General features: G+C 43.4%; 4 protein-coding genes across 4 annotated transcripts in view; 1 reads left to right on the plus strand and 3 right to left on the minus strand.

The window, feature by feature from the left end:
• rasl12 (RAS like family 12) overlaps positions 1-7234 on the minus strand; it is an 11580-nt gene extending 4346 nt beyond the window's left edge. Inside the window, exons 1-3 of the mRNA XM_022745615.1 lie at positions 7128-7234; positions 3511-3567; positions 596-669 (exon numbers count right to left, since the gene is read on the minus strand). Of these exons, the coding sequence (XP_022601336.1) occupies positions 596-669; positions 3511-3567; positions 7128-7230 (234 nt within the window). The 5' untranslated portion in view covers positions 7231-7234. The remainder of the gene's footprint in view (positions 1-595; positions 670-3510; positions 3568-7127) is intronic.
• A 1282-nt stretch (positions 7235-8516) lies between these two features.
• kbtbd13 (kelch repeat and BTB domain containing 13) lies at positions 8517-10004 on the plus strand. The gene has a single exon (XM_022742231.1). It carries the CDS (start codon positions 8517-8519, stop codon positions 10002-10004), a length of 1488 nt encoding a protein of 495 aa, XP_022597952.1.
• An 802-nt stretch (positions 10005-10806) lies between these two features.
• On the minus strand, positions 10807-19568 carry ubap1l (ubiquitin associated protein 1 like; the record flags this gene model as incomplete). The annotated part of the gene is made up of 6 exons (XM_022742253.1): positions 10807-10941; positions 11056-11157; positions 14969-15132; positions 15291-15390; positions 17811-18407; positions 19455-19568. Coding segments are annotated over 6 exons (1212 nt in total), but the record flags the coding sequence as incomplete, so codon positions are not given.
• Positions 19569-22524: 2956 nt separating this feature from the next.
• On the minus strand, positions 22525-27589 carry pdcd7 (programmed cell death 7). The gene is made up of 5 exons (XM_022743691.1): positions 26424-27589; positions 25139-25277; positions 24260-24490; positions 24091-24178; positions 22525-23275 (listed from the first exon to the last, which is right to left on the minus strand). Exons 1-5 carry the CDS (start codon positions 27471-27473, stop codon positions 23143-23145), a joined length of 1641 nt encoding a protein of 546 aa, XP_022599412.1. The 5' UTR covers positions 27474-27589; the 3' UTR covers positions 22525-23142.
• Positions 27590-27752: the final 163 nt, after the last annotated feature.

Here is a 27752-nt window from a genome sequence, read left to right on the forward strand (position 1 = left end):
TTGTACATTTTTACTTGTTACATCATTTTAGTTGAGTGATTATGCACTAATACGAATTCAACACTTCCTGCAACTGTTTCAAATTAAAAGCGTTTCAGTGGACAGAAACCCTTTATTTCTTAATAAGGCTTTTATTGCTGTGCCGCAGTGAAGTGAATTGTCTAATTTCTGGTTGCTGGTGTTTCTGAGTTTCTGACCAGCCCACCAATGTGGCAGTCCAGGTGCTCCTGATGACTAGAACAACAATAAAATCAGAAATGGACTTTCACTGTAAATACGTGTTGTGGCACAGCTGGCTGAGTGAAGCTACCACATCCCTCGTGTCCTCATGAGGAAGAGACAGGGCAATTGGTCAGACCAGGAGGGAAATTGATTGAAGGTTATTGTTATAGTTTGTTCAGTGTGTTGCATAGCTGATTATTAATGGGCCTGAATCTAAAGATTTTTTTAAATGCTTTATTTCTTCTGATGTGGGCTTTATGTTTTTTTATGGAAACAATAAAGAATCATGTAAACTGGGCTACAGCAAACCTTCAAACCTTCCTGTACCACCACACACAGACAGTCAAAACAATAGTCTCACTATGGTTGATACCTGGTCAAAGGTGTCCATCACTCTCACCATGACTGGCTGCTGATCCACGACCACCTCTGAGGAGTAGACATCCTCTACATGGCCAAGGACACAGAAGAGACTGTTACATTTGTGAAAGAAGTACTCAGATCCTCTACATAAGGTACAATACAACCGTGTAAACATCTCCATTACAGTACAAGTACTCACAAAGTAGGTAGCTAAAGTATCATCAGAGAAAGTCTTGGTTTGGTCCCTGTGACTGATTCTGTCTGACACTGTTAGATAATATTATACAGCAGCATTTACAGTCAAGGTGGAGCTAGTTTCAGCTACTTTACATACTTGGACATACATATTTATCATACATATACATTCATGTATATAAACTAGGGAGCTAGTTTAGTCCAGTGGTTCCCAACCTATAGGGTTGGGCCCTTCTAAAGGGTCACCAGAGAAATCTGAGGGGTCGTCAGATGATTAGATTATATGAAATTGAGAAAAAACAAAGTTCTTATTAACAAACCTGTTTTCACTTTTCTCCAGTTTTTGGTTTTTAGTGAAATATTAGGAAACATGGTTTCAGCAGGTTCACCAACCGAAGATCTTTAAAGACCTTTTGAATACCAATAGAATGTCTCTCTCTCAAATTAAATCGAAGGCAACTGGACTTCTGTCTGTCTGTGGAAGACGTTTCGCCTCTTATCCAAGCGGCTTCATCAGTTCTTATGTATTGGTCTCTCTAGTCCGCACTAGTCTGGAATGCTATTTCCAATAGAATTCTATTTGCTAATATCTGTCTCACGATCATATCAGCTAATGAATGGAAGTACAGTGTGATGGAAATCCAGTAGGGACCATATGGCCCCGAATGACTTATTATTATATTATACACAACAAATAAAGGAGGATTCAGTCACTGGCCTCAAGCACATCAACAACACTGCTCCCTCAGGGAAGTCTTCCATGTGGACTGCTTTCCCTTCATATGGCCAATCACAGGCTATCACAGGTCAGAGAGTCTGTTCAGCTCACACACCAGGAAGTGATTGGGGTTACCAGTCAGCAGCATAAGACTGTGTGAAAACCAAGTTGTTTCACTCCCAAACAGAGGAATACAAATGTACCAAAGTAAGGTTAGACATGATACTCAAAGAGTCTAGGGTTGGAGCAGAAACTCTCAGGACCATGTCCCAGGACAGTGGAACTGTATTAACTTATGGGGGAGGAGATACGCCATCAAAATGAAGCTGCCAGGATTGCCAAAACCATATGTCAAACCAAGCAGCTGAGTGAGATGGGAGGGCATTGAGAGGAGGAGAATCTCCTGGAAAGATCTGTGGAACATAGAGGCTGCTAGGATGAGCTTCCTTATCCATGACACATGTGATCAGAATCAGAATCAGAATCTGGTTTATTGCCAAGTAGGTTTTCAACATTGAAAGAATTTAGGATACTTTAGTGTTTTGGTGCATGACAACAAACATAGTAAGAAGAAAATAAATATAAACAAAGATGAAACAAGCAAATACTGCAGGTCAGATATCTTAAATGTAAATAGAAAAATTCAACAATAAGATGAAACTTATTGTTTCAGGATCCTGGCATAGGTTCCTGAGGGGTCCAGGTGCTGGAGGAGTAAGTGGAGAGCCATGTTGACAGCCTCATCTACAGACTTGTTGGCTCTGTAGGTGAACTGCAGGGGGTCAGTGATGGTTTTGAGATGGGAAAGCGCAAGGCGCTCAAATGACTTCATAACCACAGAGGTCAGGGCAGTGGGTCTGTTGTCATTAAGTCCTGTGGTCCTTGGGTTTTGGGGATGGTGATGTTGGTGGAGGACTTGAAGCAAGCTGGCACATGGCATGTCTCCAGTGAGGCGTTAAAGATGTTCATGAACACTGCAGACAACTAGTCAGCACAGAGCTTCAGGGTGGATGGAGAGTCAGAGTCACAGTCACAGTCTGAGCCAGGTAAGACATGAACTCATGTTTAGATAGAAGTAGCCACATGTATGAGCTTGTTCCATTTGAGGATTCTGGGTTTAAAGACGCCTGTCAGAAGAGAGGTCAGAGATTTGAGGTGTTTAACTTCTTAACTGTATAGCTCATCACCCTCAATGCATCATGCATCAATAAAATGCTTCTGCTTAAGAAATCTGTGTCTTCACCTTCTTCCGGCAGCTCACAGCTGTGATACTTCTCCCTTGCAGCAGAGGCAGTTAATCAAGGTGGTCCTGATTATCTTCACATTGTGTCAGTCATGCTCACAGAAGAACATTTAACCTCCATGAGAGGCCACACACCTGGGTGTGATCAGCCTGCGGTGAGCCTGCCTCAGCAGGATGTCTGATGAGTAAAAGGCCGAAACAATTCATTGAATCGATGTGGCCTGGACCCAGTGAGGGATTAACCAATGAATAATTATTCATTCATAAATTAATTTAAGTTTTAGCTAAAAATTGTCATTGTCCATGATGAGCCAATGATCATCCAACTCCTGCTGCAGCAGCACTGACAATGTTTGACTGAACATCCTCCTGCAGCTCAGTCCACTGTCACAAGCATCCCACTGTTGGTTCAGAGCAGTTTGATGTCTCAGAGATGACATGAGATAAGATAACATACTTTATTGTCCCTAGGGGGAAATCAGTCTTGGACACTCAGAGAAATGTGACACATAAAGAGGACATACACCCAGACAATGATTTTAAGAGCTTACAAAACTAGAAGGCTGGAAACCAGTGGTTTAGTTTTAATAATGTGTTATATGTCATAAGCTTATAATTTTTATTTATGTAAAACCTAAAAGTGTAAAAAAAAACAGTCACTGCCAGCTTTATACTACAGTTCAGAAACAAGTACAATCCATGTAGAGGGAGTAGAGAGTAGCACCGCATGAGTAACTTTCCACCTCTGAATTGAAAGAAGAAATCTCACCTAGATGAGGATCATATTCACTGATGAAGCGCTTTGTGAGGAATTTCACTGTCAGAGCTGAAAAAAAAGAAGAGATAAATCACAATGTCAATCCATTCTGTCCATTCGTCCGTCCGTCCATCTGTCTGTCTGTCTGTCTGTCTGTCTGTCTGTCTGTCTGTCTGTCTGTCTGTCTGTGGAGCCTCAGGGGGCCAGAGGCCTGTGCTACAAAGCAAGTTCAACATACCCAGGATAACATTTAGTTTTCTGGCTTGACTGAACCTAACATTGACCATCCTGAGGTCTGTACAGCAGGATTTGAGGTTATCGAGGTAACTTCAGGTTTAACTCTGGATTTTCAGTCCTATGACAGTGGTTCACTTGTTACCAGGGTAAATCCCCATGGTAACTGATGCTGAACTCCTAACCTGCTCTGATGCAGGTTAACTTCAGAGGATCAGATCAAAACCTGGGGACTAAAGAGTTTACAGTAAAGTGATCAATAATAACAAGCAATAGATATAAAATATAAAAAAGCAGTGGAATGGTTTTCTTGTTTGAGTCTTTCCATGTGTCCACTCTGGTTTTAGAGCAAAGCTTCTAAAAAACTGGTTTATCATGCTAAATAAACTTTTATAACTTCATTTTTATTGAACAGATATTCTTTAAGGATTCCTGACAGTGTCAGTGCTTTCACTCTCTTCTTCATCACTGCTGCTCAGAACAACATGAGGACACTCTGTGACCACAACTGGAAATAAAAACTAAACCTGTGATGTTTTTGATTAGAACAGTGAGGCACACACTGTTAATTATTTAAATGATTATAAATGAACATTTCAGTCAGACTGACTCATCAGACATCAACTAATTCTCTCCTCTTTTCTTTCTCTCTGCAGCAGAAACAGTCTGACATTAACTTTAACTGATTTATCTGCATCTCATGTTCATAACAGTTTGTTCATCATCAGACTGGAGAGTGTAAATACTCAAACATAATGACAATTAATGCACTTATTTACAAAATATCTTGAGTCTGACTTTAATATAAATTATATTTAGACATGGAAATAATATTTTTTTATTCCCGTCATGTGATCATATTGTTTACATTTCAGACGTTGCTATAACCAAACTCACCAGCAAGTATCAGCGTTTTATCAGTACTTCATTCATGGTTCAGACAGAGTTGCTTATAATAAACAACTCCGCCTCTTTCACATGAACGAATCCAGGAGTCAAACGAAGCTGGAGATTGGATAATTACTGATATTTATCACCTGTCTCATTTTAATAGAACGTCCCTGAAATGAAAGCGGAGAGATAGTCTCTCCTCTCATAGAACCTGGGTTACATATGTAACCTCACGTTCTCTATCATGTCAAGACTATCTCGCCACCCTACATATTCCATATGTAGGGTCTTGTCCTGCCACACTGCGCCCAGCACACGTTCAGCGAATGGGGGAGAATGGGCACGCACCCCTACTGGGGCTGGCCTTCCCACTGCCTTGTAGGGCAAGCTCTTCCATTTCTCCCATCCTCTTTGATGATGTAACTACCAACAAGAATGCCATCTTGGGATAAAGCCATTTCAGCCCAACTGTTTCCAGTGGCTCGAAAGGCTCATGCTGCAAGGCTGACAACACCAGCTCCAAATTCCATGCGGGGATAGCTGGCTGTGTTTGGTAAGGAGTAATCCTACGAACCTCTAAGAAACTGAGCAATAAGGTCACAGCAACCCTCTGCCAGTTTCCAAGGACCAACTCGAGCTGCCTTTATTGCTGCCACCATTCCCCTCAAAGTCAAGGGAGACTTGCTCAACATTTCTTGGAGGAACTGGAGAATGTAATGGGCCGTGCAGGAGAGGGGGTTCACCTGTCTCGAGTCACATCATGATTGAAACACTCCCCAATGGTAGGAATATGCTGCCCTTGTTGATGGAGGCCGGGCTATCTGTAGAGTGCTAACCACGGACTGGGGCAATCTCATGGCTAGGAACTCGGTCCTCTCAGGGGCCAGGCACAAAGCCTGAGCCTATGGGGAAAGGGATGAAAAAGAGTCCTGTGAGCCTGAGACAGGAGGTCCCGCCAAACAGGGAGCTCCCAGGGCAGTTCTCGAAGGAGGGGTGCTATTGCTGAAAACCAGATCATCTGGGTCCAGTTAGGGGCCACCAGGATGAGGTACATGCATCACTCTCAGGGACTTGAACTGTTGGTTTAGCCACTCCCATATCATCCGAGCCAATCTGCAAAGGCGAGGTGAGCCCAGACCCCCCTGTCTGTTTACATAAGCTGCTGCCACTGTACTGTTGGTCCTCACCAGCACGTGGTGATCCCTCAGCTCTGGCTGGAATTGCAGAAGAGCTAGGTAGATAGCCTGCAGTTCCAGAAGATTGATGTGGTGTGCTAACCAGGATCCATGCCACCAGCCGCTGATGCCTTTGTCTGCGTGGACGGCTACCCAGCCTACTGGGATGACACCACTTGGCGACGCAACATTATTTCCAGCTAACGTCACGTTAACGTTATTCAGAGTCATCAATACTGTCAGGAATCCTGTCGGATTAAAGAATATTTGTTCAATTAAAATGAAGCTTTGATAAACTCTCCTGTTTGTTAGAAGCTCTGTTTTAAAACCAGAGTGGACACATGCTGGTCTGGAACAGCCAAACGATACCAACAATATATAAAGTAAAGTCTTTTGTTCCAGTCAGGATCCTGTAGGAATGATGACACAACAACTTCCACTGAAAACACAACAACAATAACAACAACACATTCCACTGAAAACACAACCACATCCCTGACAACACAACAATAACAACAACACATTCCACTGAAAACACAACCACTTCCACTAACAACACAACAACAATAACAACAACACATTCCACTGAAAACATAACTACTTCCACTGAAAACACAACATGGACAGCAACACATTCCACTGAAAACACAACCACTTCCACTGACAACACAACAACAATAACAACAACAACCACTGACAACACAACAACAAAAAATTCCACTGAAATCACAACAAGAACAACAACTTCCACTGAAAACAAATAACAACAACAACTGAATGTACAACAACCACCAAAAACATGACAACAAGTGAAAACACATCAACAATAACAGAAAACACCAAAACACAACAACAACAACAACTGAAAACACAACAACAACCATTGAAAACACAACAACCACTAAAAACACAACAACAGCAACAACTGAAAATACATCACCCACTGAAAACTCAAAAACCATTGAAAACTCAACAACCACTGAAAACATAACAACCACTAAAAACACAACAACTAAAAACAACAATTTCCACTGAAAACTCAACAACAACTACCACTGACAACATAAAAAACAGGAATAACAACAAATTCCACTGAAAACACAACAACCACTGAAAACACAATAACAACAACAACTGAAAACACAACAGCAACCACTGAAAACACAACAACAACCACTGACACTACAACAATAACAACAACTCATTCCACTGAAAACACAACAACTTCTACTTAAAACACAAGAGTATTATGTTTCAGTCAGCCTGAAGGTTCAATAGAGGAAAAGTTTGTTCTCAGTTTCTGTTGCAGTGAAAGAGATCAAGTCAGACCTGATTTCCCAGAGCCCTGAACACCGAGGAGCACCAGGTTACACTCAGCTGGACTTCTGTCAGCAGAGTTACATGTCTTCATCTTCCCGAACATCAGTGACATGATTCCAATCTTCAGACCGCCTCAGAGACAGTCATCTGTACTCTCATTGGATGATAATTAAAAAATTAAAAAATAAATGCTTGTTTGTTTGAGCATCAGAAAATGAAAAATTAAAGTGTCCTCTAAAGATCCAAGTGGGCTGGTAACATGTAATCCAGATCCTGTACTGTGGTCACTGTGAGATTCTGCTGCTCCCAGAGGAGGAAAAACTGATGCTCTGACCTCTCCATTTTAGGAAAAAGACTTCAAACCCAGCCTGTAAAACCTGAACTGAGACACACACACACACACACACACACACACACACACACACACACACACACACACACACACACACACACACACACACACACCACACACACACACACACACACACACACACACACACACAGACCTTCAGACAGCTGGATGTTTGTCTAAACCTCAGGAGCTCCTTTTATTCTACATAAATACATACATACACACACACACACACATTCATATATACTAATATATGATATTACGTATATAGTATATATATAATATAATTATATACACACACGCACACACATCGACACACACACTACTAGCAATATATCATATACACACACAGCACAGCAATATATATATAGTATATATATATTAATATAATTGCTTTGTGTGTTTGTTCTGTGCTGTCTCGTGTGTGTCTATCCATCATTGTGTGTGTGTGTGTGTGTGTGTGTGTGTGTGTGTGTATTACCTCAGGTTATTGAATGAACAGATGAGAGCAAGGTGGATGGATGCGGCAGGTTGTACAGACAAGCTGTCAGATGATGATCATATACACTGACACTATCACTGCCTGTAGAGGACTAACCCTGCAAACTGTTTAAATATTTACCCCAGTAAAAGTTGTAGTACCATAGTGGAGGAGGACTCTGTTCTCAGATGTTCTGCTGAAAGCCAGCATGTTAAACATGTGACCCACAGGAACAACCTATTGTTGCTGCTCAAGGACAAATGTTCAGCTGTCCTGCAACTGTCACAAACAAAGAGCAATATGAATCATTAGCACTCTCTCAACTACTCTGCCATTATCCAGCTCCTCTTTCTGCTCTGGCTGCATGTCATCATAACGTACTTGAACTGTGTCACACGTCTGCCTGCTATGTATAGAGTGTGTTTTCAAAGCTGTGCTCTGGACAGGAGGCGTCACTCTCTCTGCCACTGAGTGGTGAAACGCTGTGGATGTGCTGTGTTTTCATATGGATCAAACCTTGATTCAGCCTTCCCTGTAGTGAGCGTGCAGCTGAGCTGGAGGTGTAATGAAGCTCTGCAGCAGGGAGGTGATGGAGTCCGGCAGCCATCCATGCTATAAGCCACCTCGCAGCCTGAGGGTCAACATCAATGGAAGCTCTTTCTTTGTGGATAGAAGCACCCTGGCTGATAACTGTGAGTACTTCAGGGCATTGTTCCAGTCAGGAATGAGAGAGTGCCGTGAGGAGGAGATCCAGCTGCATTGTGTGGGGGTTCTGGGGTTCCTGGTCTTGCTGCAGGTCCTGGATGGGAAGCAACCAGTGCTCAACAGTGACCAGATCGTGGAAGCCATCGAGTGTACGGCTTTTCTCCAGGTGCCGGTTCTCACAAAGCACTTGATCAATATCATTAATTCTGAGAACTGTTTGCTGATGTACCACACAGCTGCCACCTATGGTGTGTGGGAGCTGACCCACAGCTCAGCCTTATTCATCAGAGACATGTACGCTGACCTAAGGGAGGACATTCACACCTTACCTAACAAGCTGGTGGAGTATATTGAGTCTCTTCTCCCCAGTAGCTACATGGCCGTATGCAGCCACTCTCCGTCCTCTAAGCTGTTGCAGGATGTGCAGAGGACTGTCTGCTACCTGGATGAGGAACACCGAGAGTGGAGGGTCCTGACTCATCTACCTGGGACCACCAGCACCACCATGGCCGGTGTGGCTGTCCTCAACAACAGACTGTACATTATCGGAGGGGTGCATGATGTGAATAAGAAGGTAGTAGAGAAGGGTTTCTGTTACGACCCTGCAGCTAACACATGGTCCACCATTTGTGGCCCCCAGCAGCTCCGCTACAACTTCACTCTGGTGGGACATGAGGACTACCTGTACGCTCTGGGGGGGGAGTACAACATGAAAGCCCTGTCATCTGTGGAGAGGTACAGGGTGTCTAATGGGAGCTGGAGTTTTGTCTCCCCCCTTCCATACCCTGCAGCCTCAGTGGTATCAGCTGTGGCCATGAACAGGATGTTTATCTGTCTCTGGAAAGGGAAGGGGGCCACAGATATCCTCGAGTACATACCAGAACCAGACCAGTGGCTTCTGGTCACCACACTCATCCGCCAACACAGTTATGGTCTTTATATGGTGGCCCATAAGGACAATCTGTATGTGATGAGAAACGGACCCTGTGATGACTTCTTACTGTGTGTGATGGACTGCTACAATCTGACCTCAGGTCAGTGGACGGCCATCTCCGGTCAGTATGGGAACAGTAAAGGGTCTCTGCTGACCGCTGTGGTCCGAGGAGACTCCGTGTTCACGCTCAGCAGACATGTGACCACAGAGTACACGGTGGACGAATACAGATGGAGAGTGAAGTGTGAGATGAAAGGTTTCGGCAGGATTGGATCTATACATACATTTCTGATGAGGCTGCCTAAAGCCTCCAAGTCCATCATGGGGAAGTGTCTGGATCTGACTCAGGACCAGAACCTTAGGGACCTCAGTGACTGTCCCAGATTATCCCCACAGTGCTCTGCCAATCTGTAAGAGCTGTTCAGTGGTTTATTACCAATGATGTGGTTTCTCATTATTTTGGATGGGGTCCAGAGTGTAAACACATCCCCGTCAGTTCACAGACTGACTTCCTGCTTCACCTCTGACCTTCTGTTCTTAAGGTAGTTGTGTTCACATGCACCTTTCCTGTAGATTGAATCTGCTTGTTTACAGACGGAGCACATCTTTGTAGATCACAGCAATTATTTGGTGACTGATAGAAAATTGATGAACCAGAACGATCCATTCAGGTGATGTTGAACAGTGAGAATATGTGTTTCTGTGACTCAGATCCTGTTTCCACAGATAACAAACCTTTAACTTTAAAACACCGTTTCCCAGACAGACCCACTGTAGGAGGTCAGAGTAAATCAGGCCAAATAGAGAACAGTAGAAACCTGTAAGGATCACTCACTTGAGCTGAATAAAAATGTGGCCTTGGTTTAGTTTGATAACAGCTTTAATATGAGTCTCACAGTGACACCATAGTTAACATCAATAAAAAATGAACTACTGACACACATGATACGTCTTCATGCCAAAACAAAGTGTGTGTGTAATACATGTGCAGTATGAGATCATCATCATCATCATCATCGTCGTTATCGTTATGCTTACAATATCAAAATAAAAGCATTTATAATATATATACTTTCCCTTTGTAAAGGCCACTGACCATCTTCAGACAAGATGACCTCTGAGTGTGTGTGCTGTTGTGTGGTGTGTGTGTGTGTGTGTGTGTGTGTGTGTGTGTGTGTGTGTGTGTGTGTGTGTGTGTGTGTGGATCTGCTGTCCATCATGCCACACGCATCATCAGCTCCTCGAGGGCCCGCTCTCGGTGGTTCTCGTGGACCAGCAGCACTTCCTTGATGGCGTTCTGCTGGAAGCCCATCTCATGGAACTGACTGAGCAGGTGAAGGAACTCCTCGGCCTCGAGAGAAAGAAACTGTCATGTGTTTATACAACTTTAAAGCACAGTAACTTTGTCAAAATGAAGTAAAGTCTGTGAGAGGATTTTAGGCTCAGGTGGTGCTGCAGGTCTTACCTTTGTCTCACAGTTCTGAAACATCTCCAGAGCCTCCTCTACCTCAGCCATGTCATAACCCAGCTGACACAGGTGGTCACACGCCACCAGGTAACTCAAGATCTGCAGACACGCACACATAAAGGTTTATTCATACAAGACGCATCAATATCATGTGGGTCAAAAACCAAGGAATGAAAATTGTCCCTCATCATAGGATGTCAGCAAGACGATGTTCTCAGGAACAGGACGTTCTCAAGAACAGGGCGTGGATGTATACATCCATGGAACAGGGGCTGCAGTCAGAAGTCAAAGGCCCAATCCTAATGTCCCCCCCAAGCCCTAAACCCACACCCTCACTAAGGATGGGAATCGAGAACCTGCTCCAGTTGAGAACCGGTTCCAACTGGTTCGATCCATCAACAGTGCCGAGAGAGCCATGTGTTTGACGCTCTACATCGCTGGTCAACGAGTGCTTCCCAGTCTCAGCAGAGCAGTGAAGGGACATATTTGTGATGTGTCGGTCGCCACAAGCCAGCTCTTTTAAGTGAACGATGGGAGCCGGCTCCCGTCCCTCGATATGGGAATCAATAAAGAATCGGATCGATAAGCAGAATCGATAATGACATTGGTAACAATAAAATCTTATCAATTCCACCCCTAACCCTCACAGACTTAATTGACGTCACCTGGTGAGTGTTTGAGTGCAAGTGACTGCAAGAGCTTAAAATAGTGTAAAGAGGAATGGGACATCACCTATATCACGTTACCTTGACGATGCCAAAACATTTGCATTCAAATGTGGGTTTGGGACTTTTGATTGTACATTTTTACTCCCTCCCTTCGCTCCCTGTTTTGGATCAGATCTGATCCTATTTGGATATTTGGAATTCATCATCATGGCATCATAGGACAAATAACTCCACAGTTCAGTCTCAGAATCACAGTGAGCTCTGTGTTCATTCTGTCATGTCCTTCTTTCTTCTTTCTTGTAATGCTAACAGTAGGGTTTGTTCCTTTCATGCTTGTTTGTTAATTGTTCTTGCACTTTATGGCTGTTGTTTGCTGTTTTTTACGCTTCCGCACGTCCCCTGATAACCATGGTAACCCTGTGTTTAATGACACAATGCTATGAACTTTGGGTAATTCCCTCAGCAAAGTCTACAGGAATGCAGACTTCGGAAAGTGTGCATAAAGGGCTCAAAATGTCTGCTGGAGAGCCCTCATGTCCTTGATGGTTTGACAGTGGAACAGCCCTGAGCCCTCACCAATTTATCTGGAAGTAACTTTATTTATAACACTTGGTCCACAAAAACAAACTAAACTGGATTGAAATGTTGAAATAAGATAACTTTCCTTTGGTAAAGGAAAGTCTAATGTTTCCTCTGCTAAAGGAGATAAGATAGGAAGCACTGAAGCTCCTTTCCTCACCATTTAGAGAAGTGGAGCAGCTGTGATCATGGCTGCTGCTCAGATACTTCTGGTCACTTCACTCAGCTAGGAACCTTCCTGAGCAAGAAAGACTTTTTGACAGCATCAACATCATAACTAAACACTATTTACTTCACTAAATCCCTTTATTGTTTAATGCACTAAAAATGAATTGTCTCTCCTTCACAAAAATGGTCAGAATGATTTGATTACCATTTATTCTGGCCTCTTGCTCAGTTCCTTATATATTTTTTTCCATGTTGTTTCAACATTTCAGTCCTGTTTGTGTTGTTGTTTGGAGAATTTATCCACCACGTGTTATTAGTAAAGCTGGTTTATAAAAGCCTGGTGTCAGTGTGGCCAGATTCTTTTCCTCATGAATTCTCTTTCACATCTTTGACCTCATGGCGTTTCCATCCAGGTCGAGGAGACGTGGTTTTTGACCACAGACCTGTTGTAACTGCACTACACACATCTAATCCCACCTGTTGCATCATATGTATGTAGTAGTTGTTTTATTGTTATCTATGATCACAGATCTTTATTTTGGGACAATGTTACATTCAGTGAGAGGTAGAGATCTACTGAGTTACTATTACTACATGCAAAATTATTCACTGCAGAAAATTGTCAGTTGTGACTGTTTTACTATTAGATATATTATTCAGACAGTTTCATTTTCACCTGTCATACAGTTCATTCAGACGGTATCATTGCTCTTCACTGTTTTCATGTTATGTTCTTTTATACTGAAATATACACTCAATCCTCCATAATGACAAAGTGGAAACAGAATTTGAGAAATATATTCCAAATGTATTAAAAAGTAAAAACTAAAATATCATATTGACATAAGTATTCAGACACTTCATCATGACTCTGTAAATGAAGTGAAGGATTGTGTTGGGGCTCAAAAACATTTCTGCTGCATTGAAGGTTCCTCAGAGAACAGGGGTCTCCATCATTCTGACATGAAGAAGTCTGGAACAGCCAGGACTCTTCTAGAGCTGGACCTGGACTGACTGAGACATCAGGGAGAAGAGACAGCCCAAGAACCTGATGGTCTCTCTGAGTTCCAGGGAGAAACCAGATTCTCTGGTCTGATGAAACCAGGATCGAACTGTTTGGTCTCAGTTTTCAGAGTCATGTCTGGAGGAAACCAGACATTAGGTTGTTCTTCTGGAACTTTCTCCATCTCTACATAGGATCTCTGGAGCTCAGAGTGACCATCAGGTTCTTGGTTCTTGGTCCTCTCTTACCAAGACCCCTCTCCTGAATGTCTCAGTTGGTCTAGGTCCAGCTTTAAAAGCGCTCTGGTTGTTCAAGTGCATAATTTAAGTACAGTACTTGTGTAAATGCACTTACTTTACTCTCCACCACTGACCATACGCTCACGTTATGTCATGTTATGTTAGGTTTCTCTGTAACGGATTACAGCTTTAAAACCATTATCGCTCACACTAAGCCACCGTGTGGAAGTGACTTCAGGCAGTTTGTGTTAACTGCAGGTTTAGGAGCTGAAACACAATCTGTGTGAGAGCAGAGTGACCTGTAGAGTCCTGACCAGCGACATAGAATCATACTCTCATTAAGTCATTGGTTCTTCCTGCTGATAGAGCAGCTGACACACCAGCTCATGATGACTTAGGGGCTGATCTGAGATCAGACTGTAAATGTTATAAAAGCAGGAAACAGTGAGTCAGATGAAAGCTCTGCATCAACCACTGATCATGAAAAACCAGCAGGAATATTTCTCTCCATGTAGCAGCTAGCAAATATTCACTGTGTTAGAATTCTAACAAGCAGAGATTCGTGTGTGTGTGTGTGTGTGTGTGTGTGTGTGTGTGTATGTGTGTGTGTCCATGTGTTCTTTTCTCATGTTAAACTTCCTGATATGCTCTTTCCCATTAGCTCTCCCTGTGGTCTGTGATCTATTCAGAGAAAATGTCATGGGAAGCACAGGCTACAGAGCAGGCTGTGGAAACTCTGAGGGTCTATTTTTACATTGGATTAAAGTGGCTTAGTTTACTGTATTTCTCTTTCATTCCCACCTCCAGCTGCTCCTTGCTTCACTGATGAGACACATATATAGATAGAACTCTCTGTATAATGCAAAATACAAAACATCTCCTGCAATGGCAGCTCTTAGCTGTCAGTTATCCGTTGCCATGTAAACATTCACAGGTGTTTCCAAGTGTTTCCAGGCTACTTGGACTAAGACTGAAAACAACCCTGCATTAAAACACGCACGGTGCTGCTGGTGGTCTAAACACAGGTCAACAAACTCTGATGTTTTCTGTCGACTGGACTAAGAGAGAGAAATGTCAATGTCAACCAAGACAATAAGATCAGATATTATGAGTGTGTGTGTGTGTGTGTGTGTGTGTGTGTGTGTGTGTGTGTGTGTGTGTGTGTGTGTGTGTGTGTGTGTAGCTATCTGAGGTCTGTGTGAAGGACAGATAGTAAAGAGAGACCACAGGTCTGACTGTGCTGGTGGTCTGACCTGGTCTGGCGTCTGCTGGCCCGTCTTCTGCAGGGCGATGATGGCAGTACGGAGGGGGTAGCCCCGTGCTGTGATGGCCCCCAGCAGCTCCCTCTCCTCCGGGCTCAGAGCTGACAGGAGCTCTGCTGACGAGTCCGAACCAGACGAAGGGAGACCCCGGGGGGCTGAGGTCACAGGGGAGTTTCTGCAGGAGTCTGGACTGAGAGACAACTGTGAAACAACAGACTGTAGTGAGTGTGTGTGTGAGGACAGAGAGACCACTCTGCTGAGTCAGTCACACACATTTAATGTGAATGTCTCACATTCTTTGTGTGACTCTGACAGCAGGTCGGAGCAGGTTGACCCTGAGATGCAGCTTTGCTGCGAAAGTCATTTTCAGAGGACTTCCACCTGCTAATCCTAGTGAAGCTCTTATAACCTGGCTGGATTTGGGGAGCAGACTTTTCACAGTGTATTTTTAGAGTCCAGATCCCTGAAAACATTTTGGAAATGTGAGCTGAAAAAAAGAGATGGTGAGGATAGATTTCCTCTTCCAGCTAACATAGTGCTGACATTCATAGAAAGAATTAAAGGGCATTCAAAGACTTGAGGGTTATTATACTTTCAAGGGTCAGACCTGAAAATAAACCATTGTGCTGTGTTGTGCAGTGAGGATTCATAATGGAGCCTGTCTTCTTCCTGGCTTATGTGAGGAGATTTATAGAATGGTTCAGGAAAAGATAACACCCTGAGCTTTAGGCTGTATTCATAGTCAGAGTGAAGGCTATCTTTACAGCAGACAGACAGCGCAGCATTAGATCTCCTTCAGCCACACTCTCAGTTATGAGGCCATGTGGATGACGCAGCATAAGACTGTTGCATGCGGACAGGTTGTAGGGCTTGTAACTTTATCCTATATAATACAGTATGACAGGTCGTAGGATGTATATTAGTTTCATAGTGTAGTCCTCAGTTGTTTCTTGAAACAGTCACTGTTATGTGCCAGGCAAGGGCAGGCTGTTTGTTTTTGTTTTCTCCCTCTCTCTCTCTGTCTCTCCTTCACTTGGTTTCCCTCCAGGTGCTGATTGGTGATTGGGCTCCACCTGAGCAGACTAGTGGAGGATGGCTTATTGAGCTCCTGGCTGTCCCAGTGGCCAATCATCTGCCTCGAGTCCTCCAATAAAAGGGGAGCTTGAATGAGGAGGTCTCTCTCTCATTTTGCCAGATAGTGATAAGCCTGCCAGTTGTGTTCATGTAAAAGGGATGTACTGAAGGTATGTGGTGGGAGGAAGGAGTTAGGTGAGTTGGGGTACCCTGTACATCTCAACACGCAGTTTTCTTTTGTCTAGAAACATTAGGTTAGTGGTGGGTGCCACCTGCTGTATTGTTTTGGAGGCTCTTTTCTTAGATTAGGTAGATAGGTTTTCTTTTGTGTGTTTTTGTTTCAGTAGATGAAGATAGCTTGGGCCTCATTTTGTTTTATTGGGTTAATTTCTTTGGCACCCCACCTTTGTCCCTTCCTCCCCCACATTTGACTGACTTGTTGAGACCTTCAGGGTGCAATAAACTACCTTCTAGTACTCATTGACTCAGTTTAATTCTTGATTTGTCACGTTACGGTTCCTGTCAGCCCTAGCTCCAACTAAGGGACGTAACAGTCACTATGAGGTTGAAGTGCTGCATTAAAGCCGCTCTAATTCATAATTTCCTATTAACAAAGGATGAAATAACTGTGTGAAAGTTGTTGCTCGTAGTGATGAACACACAGATGTGGTTGTGGTTCATTCTCAGCCCTTCTTCAGATCCATCTTACTGCTAACACATGATGCTGTGTTGACAGCTTGTTGTTCAAATGTGTTTCACCTTTACCAGCAGCAACATGATGAACACATTAATAATAAGAGTATAATTTGATGCCAATACTTCTGTTCTTCTACTGAAGTAAAATGTAACAGAGAATGTCTACACTGTTGTATACTCAGCACTCATGAAACAATCACTGAAATCATCACAAAATCATTGCTAAAATTATCTGTAAAATCATGGTTGAAATCATCACCAAAATATTGCTAAATTCATGGCTAAAATCATCAGTAAAGTATGGCCAAAATCATCACTACAATCATAGCTAAAATCATCACTAGAATCTTGGCTAAAATCATTGCTAACATTATCAGTAAAACCATAACTAAAAGTATCTGTAAAATCATGGCTAAAATTGTCATAAACTCATGGCTGAAGTCATGACTAAGTGTAATAAAAAAATCATTGCCAAAGTCATAAAATAAGTCATAAAATCATTTTAAAATTATGGCAAAACCATGTCCAATAGGGTAGCAGTCATGTAATCATCCATCTTGTAAACAGGTGAACAGTCAGAGTCGATGACTCACCTGTAATGTTTCTTATAACATCTCGTCGTACAGTAAGATCATGAGAACAACTACATTTTCATTTGTTTTCTGTTTCCAACCTGTCAAATCAGCTGATCACCTGACTACTGTCTCTGGTCTTGTTGTCCTGATGGATGTTTTTATAGCAACGTTTAGCTGCGTTCAGAGACCTCAGTGATAACTCTGGTGTTTATCCTGGAGCTATGAAAAGGAAAGTCATGTTGTAGAAAACTGTAGTTTACATGTAAATAAATGACTTTGTTATATAAACCATGGTCCTCTATACTTAGGAAACACTCCCTACTCTGCTTATCGATTGAGGATGTAAACACTTTCACATTAAAATACAAAGTCAACACTTTGTCCTCATTCACTCACAAGTCCATTGTGTCAGACTATGACTTCAAATGGCTGCTGTGAATAAAACTGGAGCACCACTGGTCACAGATATTAAACTGTTTGTCTCTTACTGTTTTGTGGTTGGTAATGCTGGGGAGCTGGTGAACTGTATTGGCTCTGGTGGTGGGGGTCCTGTTGCTAGAGGGTCTGTGTGAGGACAGGCTCTGGCCTTGGCTGGGTGCATTGGGATTATGTTGTGTTGACGTCTCCAGCGCAGAGAGGGAGTACTGTCGCAGGTTCTTCCTGCGCTGGTGTGGCAGGCTGCTCAGACAGGCCGGAGGGTTGAGCAGGTCTGGGACGAAGGCTTTCTGCTGACCACGCTGATTGGAAGCAGTGGGACGTTCTCCACTGGAACTCCTTGTCACCGACACACATCTCTGGGCTTTCCATGCAGCTGTCTCTCCTTTGTCCTCAGATTCTGAGATGGTGAACTTGGTGCGCAGGACAGCGGGGTTGAGGCTGCGAGAGCGCTGTCGAGGGTTGGGCTCCCAGAAGTCAGAGCTGTGGCGGCTGGCCAGGCGGCTCTGCTGAGGGCTGCTGAACATCATCCAGTATGGAGGACAAGATGGCAGAAGTCCTGATGAAGAGGTGGCGGGCTGAGGCCGGTGCTGGCTGGTGAAGCCATTCTGCAGCCCAGTGAGCACCCAGTTCTCCAGACTGAACTCATACTGTCACATGGAGAAACAAAACGTTACCGACAGAAACAGTTCCTTCAAGTATCTCTATACTTATAACATTAATACAATACAATCACTGATGCTATGTTGTCTGTACATTAGCATGGACTGTGAGTTAGTCTGTTGGACGAGAACTGATCTGATGTGTAATACCTCAACACCTGGTGCAGGTATCACCAACACTAGCTCAATGCTAGCTCAATGTTAGCTCATGGTGACATACAGCATGACTAAGAGTCTAAATGTTCATGCTAACATTTGCTAATTAGCAGCAAACAGGCTGGTGGGAATTAGTTTTGCAGGTATCTGGTCATAATGAAAAGAACTGGACAAATGTAAATGTTGACCTGATGATGGCGCTAGAGGAAAAGTCAGCGCATGACCAGAGTTATTACAGTTCAGCATGGGGAGCATGAATGAACCACATCTCATCCACATCCAACAGTTAGAGGGCCACAGTAAGAATCATTGACTGAGATATAGTTCTTCATAAAGTTATAAATTTGACCTGCTGGTGGCGCTAGATAAAATATCAGAGGGTGTCAAGGCTGATGAAGTACAGTTTCACACATCCACCAGTGGAAACCTTAAAACCCCAAAACATGGGGGTAAAAGTCTAAAACCACATCAGCAGCCATTCAAGTCCACAATAAGTCCACGACACACTGTTGAGAACAGCACCCTGACTGTCTTGTAGAGTTTGTGTGTTGGGTGTTGCTAAAGGAAAGTGCACACCTTAATGGGTGCAGCAAAACATGCAGTGAACACTGACATAACATCACCTTTAAAGTTGACATGATTATTCAGTTGAGTCATGTGACTCAGGTCTCTCTGGTGATTACACTTTTTATAAAATATTTTGATCGGTTGAACGTGTGACATTTCATTGATGGTAAAGCTGCATTAATTTTCTTTGCCACATGGGGACAGCAGTGTGTGGTGGTAGGACAGAGCACACGGACACACGCTGCTGAGGTAGTGTGTGTCACACTTACACACATAGTGAACATATGGAGACAAAAAGAACACCACACTCACCTCCGTCTCCTGCAGGATGGTGAGATAATCAGGGACAATGACTCTGACGTCTTCTCTGATTTCCTGTAAGATAGGCATCTTCAGAGGAACGCCGTCCATACTGCTCAGTTCAGAGACACACACACACACGCACACACATGCGCACACACATGCGCACACACAAGAGACTTGATTTAACTTGGAAGTGTCGGGGAGACATGGAGACACAGCAAAGTCTAGATGAGACCAGAACTATTTCACTACTAAACACTATTTGAGGAAACAGCTAAAAGCTACATGTACTCGTTCATTTGGACCATTAGGACTCTCTAATATGGCATTACATTCCTCTAACTACAGCTGTCTAATGAAGCTATAGGTCCATGATGGAAGTATTCAATATTCAGTATTACAGCATAATTTGTAGAATAGCATCTAACTGCAGCATGTTTTGGATCTGGTATGACATTGTGTTTTATTTCTCATTAGACTATTATCTTGTAAAATGGTGTCTCATAGTTTAGTAATTAATTAGAGTACAATTTGGTGTAATAGTGTCTAAGTGTTCTCGTCACAGCATAAATTAGGTGTAGCCTCTAAAAGGGAATAACTATGTTTTTTTAATGTCTAATAAAGAACATATTATTCATAGTTTTGTCTAATTTGATACAAACTACGGTAAAATAGTTAGTGTACAGTAAAATAAAGTGTGACTTTCATCCTGCATGAGTGTGTGTTGCACTCAAAGAGAAGTGAGAGTGAGACAGTGAGAACTGTGGATGCTTCAAACTCCCACACAACAAGAGCTCAGCTGACTGCATCAGGGTCAGAATCCGCCCATCACTCACAGTAGACCAGGTCCTTGACCCACCCATCACTCACAGTAGACCAGGTCCACAAACACAGTGAGACGTTGAGACATATAGATCTGAGAAAAGCTAGAAGCTAAACCAGATTTGCTTTCCCAGAATTCCTGTGTGCTTCCACCTCTGCCTTTCTATATCTGTGGAGTGTTACACAATGAAGAGCGAATGATGTGCAGGGATTACAACAGATTACAACACTGTGTTTACATGATGCAGCAGGACACTCAGTCCAGGTAACATACAGACTCGGGCTCACTGTGCATTTACATTATAAAAACATGAAGTGTTTTCAGATGAGGCTTCAGTCAAACTGACGGTCCGAACCATAAGGCAAAGGCAGACTGTGATGAGCTAAACCTGCTCAGGGTCCCTGCTGTCCTCAGAAAGTTAATCACATATTTGTTCCAGAAACACTCAAACACCAGGCAGACAGATGGTCCAGGACTTACTCCCGCAAAGAGGACAGATGCTCCATAAGCTCATTGTGTCTCTGACGTGCGAAACACAAACATGCTAATTATTGACATGCTAATGCTACCAGAAAAATAACATCCACTGTGTGAGACCAGTTCCCCACAGCCCAGTTTAAAGCCAGTACCAGACTTCCTTTAAGAAAAGACAGAATATTTTAGGTCTAGAATTTTAGGTCTGCAGAATCTCTATCATATCCTAAACCCCTTCGTACAACCTTCTGACGTTCTATTAATGTCAGCACAAAGTTTTATTTGTTCACTTCCACTGTTTTATGTATTTTACCCATTTACATTATTTTTAATGTATTATAATGTTGTATTTTATGAATTGGTAACACATTTTTAAAAGTTCTATATCAATAGTTTATGCTTCTCATAATTAAATGTTTCCACAAACAGAACATGTGTAGGTGTTTTTTTACTCTTACCAGCAGACTTCTCTTCAACTGTCAGATTAACCAAAGACTCTGAAGCCTTCATCATCAAATCGTAATGTGTTTAACAGGAGGAGTAATGGCTGGTATTTAGACTTCTCTTATTTTATGCCTTTGAAGAATGATGAACTACAAGTTCACTCTAATCTCTAGAAAAACTTACAGCTGAACTGTTTTCTTATTTAAAGTCTATATCTGAATATTAAAATGAAGAAATGTTACCTACCTGTGTGTCGGAGCTGTAGTGACACTGGATCCTCTCAGGTGTGTGTGTGTGAAGCTTCACTGGACTGCAGGTTAAATTAGAGAAGGTGCTTTAAGGAGAACCACCTGGAACATTAATCTATTGACCTACAGTAAACCCCATTAGCTGATTTACTGTCCACCCACACAAACACCACAGAAGAAGCCAACAGAGAGTAAAGTGTGATCATAGCTGATGACAGTATGACCCTGCTGTAAACTCTGATCTCAGGTCAGCTGGAATTTCTTTCTTATCTATTGATCATTGTTTGTGAAGAATTAACTTTGAGCCTCACTATAGATTCTGTATAGAAAACATGATTCTGTACGATCAGAGCGTTTGTCCCTGTGGGCGGAGCACAGGTTCATCTGCTCACATGTCCACGAGTGGAGTAAAAACTCCTGACTGCTGATGACTTCCTGAGCTTTCGCCTCCAGATACTCTTCACTCGGTTCTCCTTTGACCCAAACCACGGTTCTCATTAATAAACGGCTTTGAATAATCACAGGTCCAGATATCAATAATCAATATTTTTATATTAGCAATGGATCAAATTATTGTGTCAATGTGAAATGAGTCTGTAGTAGTGATGAACCTGCAGCTCCCTCGGGTCTATAGAGCTTCATACTGAGTTTCAGCTCACTGTTTATCTGACTGGACACAACAAGAAAACAACAACACGTTGGGGGGTAAATAAATCCACGCCTTTATTTCCTCTTCTAATTTCTGAGAATTATAACAAAATAAACTAGGATTACCACCCTGTGGTTGTCTGCTTCCGCCACTCAGACTAGTTTCAGATTACAGAGTCATAAAAAAATATGTGTTTCCTGAGGGTACCTTGACCTTTGACCACCGAAGTCTAATCAGTTCTTCTTTAGTGGACTAGTGGACATTTGTGCAAAATTTGAAGCGATTCACTTGAGGAGTTCTGGAGATATTACGTTCACAGGCCAAAATCATGTTTTGTGAGGTCACCGTGACATCGACCTTTGACTTTTGACCATCAAAATCTAATCAGTTAATCCTTGAGGCCAAATTTTTACCAAATTTGAAGAAGTCCCTGAAGGTGTTACTGAGATATCGTGTCCATGAGAATGGGACAGACGGATGTAGGTACAGATGGAGGGACAACCCGAAAACAATATGCATGTGGCTCTGGCCGTCACCGGCGCAGAGGAATAAAAAGCTTCCAAAAACAATATGTTTTTATTACTGAGATAAAAACTGATGAAATATATGAACAAAGCTGGAGAGATATTCACCTTCTCCAAAACTACAGGAAGCAGCAGCAGCTGTTTATCTGTGAAATAAAATATATATGAATGGATTTAGGTTTTCACTAAATAAAATGTCCCTGCAGTTTCTGTTCTAAATTTTCTCAGGAGGTTGACATCCATCATTTCACCTTTGTACACCTGTGGACTGTGTACATTGTATGCATAACTGTCAATGTCTCAACCAAACAACAACATGAACTTGTTCTTACTTTTTATTCCGTGCTGAGTCAGAGTCAGTGAATAAAAAATCTGTGTGTTGAGATTAGAACCTGGTCCATCTTTAGTACAATGATACCACAACCGTCATGTCCACGTCCTCCTCAGCTGGCTTCATGCTAACAGGCTTCACACTCAGCTGACAGGTGTACTTCAGGCTCTAGTTGACAGTACATCCAGTGAGTCAGGGTCTGTCTCAGTCCGTGTCAGCAGTCTGCAGGGCAGAGGCCCAGTCCTGGTCTGACGGGAGGTCTGGCAGGACCCAAGTCTGGGGAAGTGGAGAACCATCTGGATGATCTGCTGCAACCACAAACACATCCCACTGTCTCCTGAAAGAGAAACACATCAGTCAGGACAAGTTGTTCTACCTTTATTTCATAGGTCCAGGGTCTGAAGGTGCAGTCTGAGGGTCTGTACACAGAGGCAGTCTGTACACAGAGGCAGTCTGTACACAGAGGCAGTCTGTACACAGAGGCAGTCTGTACACAGAGACAGTCTGTACACAGTCTGTGCTGTGAAAGGTATAAATACAGCACCTGCTGTGAGACAGCCTGGTGCTGCCATTCTTAACACGACCCCCAGATGGTACCACAGCTACAGAAGATTCTCACATGAGGGGCTTTAGTGACAGAAGTGAAGTACTGATTGTTTCACCCTGTCTACTGGACTCAACAAGCTTCACAGTGTTAACCTGCTCTTTCTCTACATCTACTACATTTATACTGATGTTTGACCTGTCAGATATATCAAGTCACATCCCAGGGACATCAGGTCAACCTGCTGGCTGAACACAGAGAGATGAAAACATAATAGAGGATTGTGTCTGTGAATGTTCTCATTCGTCCAGGTCATTCATGATGAAGCCGCTTGGATACGAGGCGAAACGTCTTCCACAGACAAATACAAGTCCAGTTGCCTTCGAATTAATTTGAGAGAGAGATAACTATGACCTGGACGAATGAGAACATTCACAGACACAATAACGATTTAATTTGAGAGAGAGATAATAGAGGATTAATAACAATTCACCTCTGGTAACATGTTGAAAGGATGAACCTGGTTTTCTTTCGGAGTTGAGGCTTTCACAACAGAAGCTGCTGCATGCTGCACACATTATAAAGGTGACTGTAGAAATCAAACTGACCTGATCTGTATTAAAGCGTGCAGTGAGTGTTGAGCCTGGGTGTAATATTCTCTGAACGGCAGCAGGAAAGAATCAACAGGAAGCTCATCTGTGGAGCAAACAAAATAATGAAGCACAATAAAAACACACACGTGACTCAGTCCATACTGTTGTTAAACTATAGTGTCACCTCCAAACAGCATGACATCCACTCTGTGCTTCCTGTGCAGCTGTCTCTCTCTCTCCTTCTTCACCCGTCTCTCCCGCTCCCTCCTCCTCTCCTCCTCCTGCTCTCCTTCCAGCATCACCATCAGAGCTTTCTCCTCCGCTGAGTAAACCATCGTCCTCCTCTTCATCACACTCCTCAGCTGCTCCAGTCGACGGCCAAACGCCTCGTCACAGTCCTGCTCTGTGACAATCCCTGCGCGCACACACACGCACGCACGCACACACACTGTTGACTCACACTAAAGTCTTTTCAGACCTGCAGCTCTTCACTTTCATCTGAGGCCAATTTAACATGTTGGTCACATGAATGGAAATCTGACGTCAGACCTGAAACATTTCTGACACCAGTCTGAACTGAAAGGTTAACATGAAGATTACAGCAGCACTAGGTGGAACATGTGGAGATTAAATGTGTGTCTTGTTCCTTTAATAAAACTGTTATCTCAGTCTCATTGAATCAGTTGAATAAACAATGAGACATTGTGAAAGAATCTGCAATAATAATCTGACTATAATAATAACAATAATGATAATAATATGTCTCTGTTATTTTAATCCTCCTTCATGCTGACTGTGTGGATTCATTTACTACATGAAGGTCCAGTAAAACTCATTATATACAGCATGTTCTCCGTCGACTTTGTAAAGCAGCAGCAGCAGTGGATTCAGGGCCCCTCACACTCACAGTTATGATCGATTAAAGCTTCAACAGTTTGATAAATTTGAAATCCCATGGTGATGCAGTGATTCTCCATCACTTTAACATGAAGCCAGCCTGTGGTGAGACAGGGGTTGGTGGTTCATTGTCCTCCGTGTGGCTGCAGACAGAGGTTCCTCTCACCTTTCCTGGATGCTGCCTCTTTCCTCAGCCTGCGTAGCTTCTCCAGAGATCTCAGGATGTCCTGCATCCTCTTCACATCGGCCTGTTTCTTCCTGACCTCACAGAGAACGGTGTCTGCAGCCAGCTTCAGCTCCTGCTCCTGGTGCACAAACACAAACAGTCCTCACCATTCATTATGCTGCTCATCATTCCTGTGACAGAGCTACTATAGTTCACTGTCACCACATCTACACCAACGAGAACACGTCACACATCGGATGACCTGAGAACCTGAGGTTAGAACTTAGGTTTTGAGGGGCGTCGTGTGGTGAGTGGTCTAAGCAGGCGCCCCGTGTGTAGAGGCTACAGTCCTCACTGCAGTTGGCCCCGGTTTGAGTCCCGCATTGGACGGCCTTTACTGCATGTCATTCCCCCTCTCTCTGCCTCCCCATTTCCTGTCTCTCTACTGTACTATCAAATAAAGGCATAAAAAGCCCAAAAAATATACTTAAAAAAAAAAGAACTTAAGTTTTGAACGTCTTAAGGTGTTTGGAGCATCAATGCTTCCATGCTTTTAAGTGCGTCAGAGATTTACTTCAGCTGACTGCGCCTGACTTGGTGGTCAACGTGAGCTGCTGGTGACTTCAGGGGCGGAGTATCAAACGACTGCAGTCAAGTCAGACACAGTCTACTTCCTGTAGCGAGCGTTCACCTGAGTCACAGCAGCAGGTTGTTCACACAGCTCACTGCGGAAAAACTGTTACAACTCACAAACTGCATATGGGGGGAAAGGTCACACATGGAATACCTGCTAGACCAACACTTATTTAGAGATAACAGGTTTTATTTATTTTTTATTGAGAACCATAGGCTTGAGAATAAAAAACCAGGGCTACCATGTTGTCAAGAGGTGAAGAGAAATCTAAAGAATAACAAATAAAAAAATTAAAAAATTACTTCTTTTACAGTTACAAACTCGGATCTAAACTCTGTTTTACAGCTTTCTTTTCCCCTTTGGTAGAGATAACGATAAAAGAGAAGTACATTTACTTGTAGGTACTTGAAAGTATATTTTCCACTTCTTTTTTTGTATGTATGACTTTTACTCAATTACACTTAAAAGAAAAATATTGTACTTTCGATTCCACTACATTTCTATGAAGTACTCTTACTTTGAAGCACAGCTTTTAGTCAGTGGAATGAATTTTCTTCTATTTTGGAACATGTGATAGACCATTAAGCCAACTCATTAACCCCAATCGTAACTCGTCAGCTGTGACCCCATCTTTGAACCCTGTGATCTTACCTTCTTCCTCTCCTCTACCTCATGTATCTGCTTCATCCTCCACGTTTCTATAGCAGCCTCTCTTTCAGCGATGCGCTCCTGTCTGTGATCTTCCTCCAGCTGCAGCAGACCTCTGGCTCGCAGTCTCCGGGCCCTCCTCTTCCCCACACGGTTCAGTTTAGCTTTTAGTTCATTTAAATGGTCTCCGTGACTAAGGAGCTTCACTCTGTCCTGGAGCTCCTGTTTCATGTGTAAAACAGTTGGGTAGGAGTCTGCCCACACACCGTCATTCTCCACGTTGTGTTTCAGAGTTTGACAGGACTCCTTGAGTGCGGAGAGGAGCTGAGCTGCCCCGTACACAGCCTCTCTCAAGGCGTGAACACAGCTGTGGTGTGGCTGCTGCTGCTCCAGGGTCTGCGGGCTCTTCGACACTTTGCTCCTGCTTTGAATGAACCGTTGGAGCCACACGGTGTCCTGCCTCCTTTGTGAGGCGGCTTCATCCTCAGGCTGAGCTGTTATTGTTCCCAGTCTCCGGTGGTGGTCCTGACTAAAAGGAGGAAGCAGAGGGCCACCGAATAGGGTCCCAGCCTCACGGACATCCTCATATTCCTGCTGACGGTTCTCACCGGATCCTGACACCGGCTGAAAGTCACACTCGGGGGGGTGAGGACCAGCTCTAAGCTGCAGGAGGCTACCGTATGTGTTTACCGGTGCGGAGGGTACAGTGTTCGAGAAGTGGCCTGGGGAACGGCCGAAGGGAGGCGGAGGTACCGAGGGGTCAAATCCATACGGAGGGGCCAAGCGAGGCCATCCAAAACCCCCTCCTACGGGAGGCGGCGCGGGGTAATTTAATTCGTAGGCTCGATGACCCCCATATCCCGGTGAAGGAGTCCACTGAGGAGCAGCGTAGTCCCGCTGTGTCGATCCCGGTGAAGGTGCCCACTGTGGCGGTTGAGGAGCCGCACTGGTAGGCGGTGGCCTGTTGGCGGTGCAGGGGGTCTCCAGAAAGCCGCCAGGATAGACAAGAGGCGGCTGCTTCTCTGACGGACCCCGGTGCTGATATGAGTCCATGTTCACCGAATCCTTTTTTCTGTTCAATGATCGTAGATACAGTCACACAGTGAATTGTTTATACGTATACCATGGAAGTAGCCATGTTGTGGTGCTGCTGCTGCTGCTGCTGCTGCTGCTGCTTCTTCTTCTTCTTCTTCTTCTTCTAGCCCTTTATCGCCAACAGCCTGCAATGGCTAATGTTGGTACTGCAGCTCGACGTGACTAAAGGACAAATGTTTTTATATTTCATTATAAAAGTTACAGGCAATCTCTTCTGAAATCAGTTCAACTTAATAT

The sequence above is a fragment of the Seriola dumerili genome, unplaced genomic scaffold (assembly GCF_002260705.1).
Source record: "Seriola dumerili isolate Sdu_G_001 unplaced genomic scaffold, Sdu_1.0 BDQW01000003.1, whole genome shotgun sequence".
In the NCBI taxonomy this organism is placed as follows: domain Eukaryota; kingdom Metazoa; phylum Chordata; class Actinopteri; order Carangiformes; family Carangidae; genus Seriola; species Seriola dumerili.

Coding starts and splice junctions, on each gene's coding strand:
- kbtbd13 (XM_022742231.1), top strand. CDS start 8,517: ATGAAGCTCTGCAGCAGGGAGGTGATGGAGTCCGGCAGCCATCCATGC.
- pdcd7 (XM_022743691.1), bottom strand. CDS start 27,473: ATGGACTCATATCAGCACCGGGGTCCGTCAGAGAAGCAGCCGCCTCTT. Junction 25,278..26,423: donor AGGTAGAGGAGAGGAAGAAG/GTAAGATCACAG, acceptor TTTGTGCACCAG/GAGCAGGAGCTGAAGCTGGC. Junction 23,276..24,090: donor CACGCTTTAATACAGATCAG/GTCAGTTTGATT, acceptor TTTCTCTTTCAG/GAGACAGTGGGATGTGTTTG.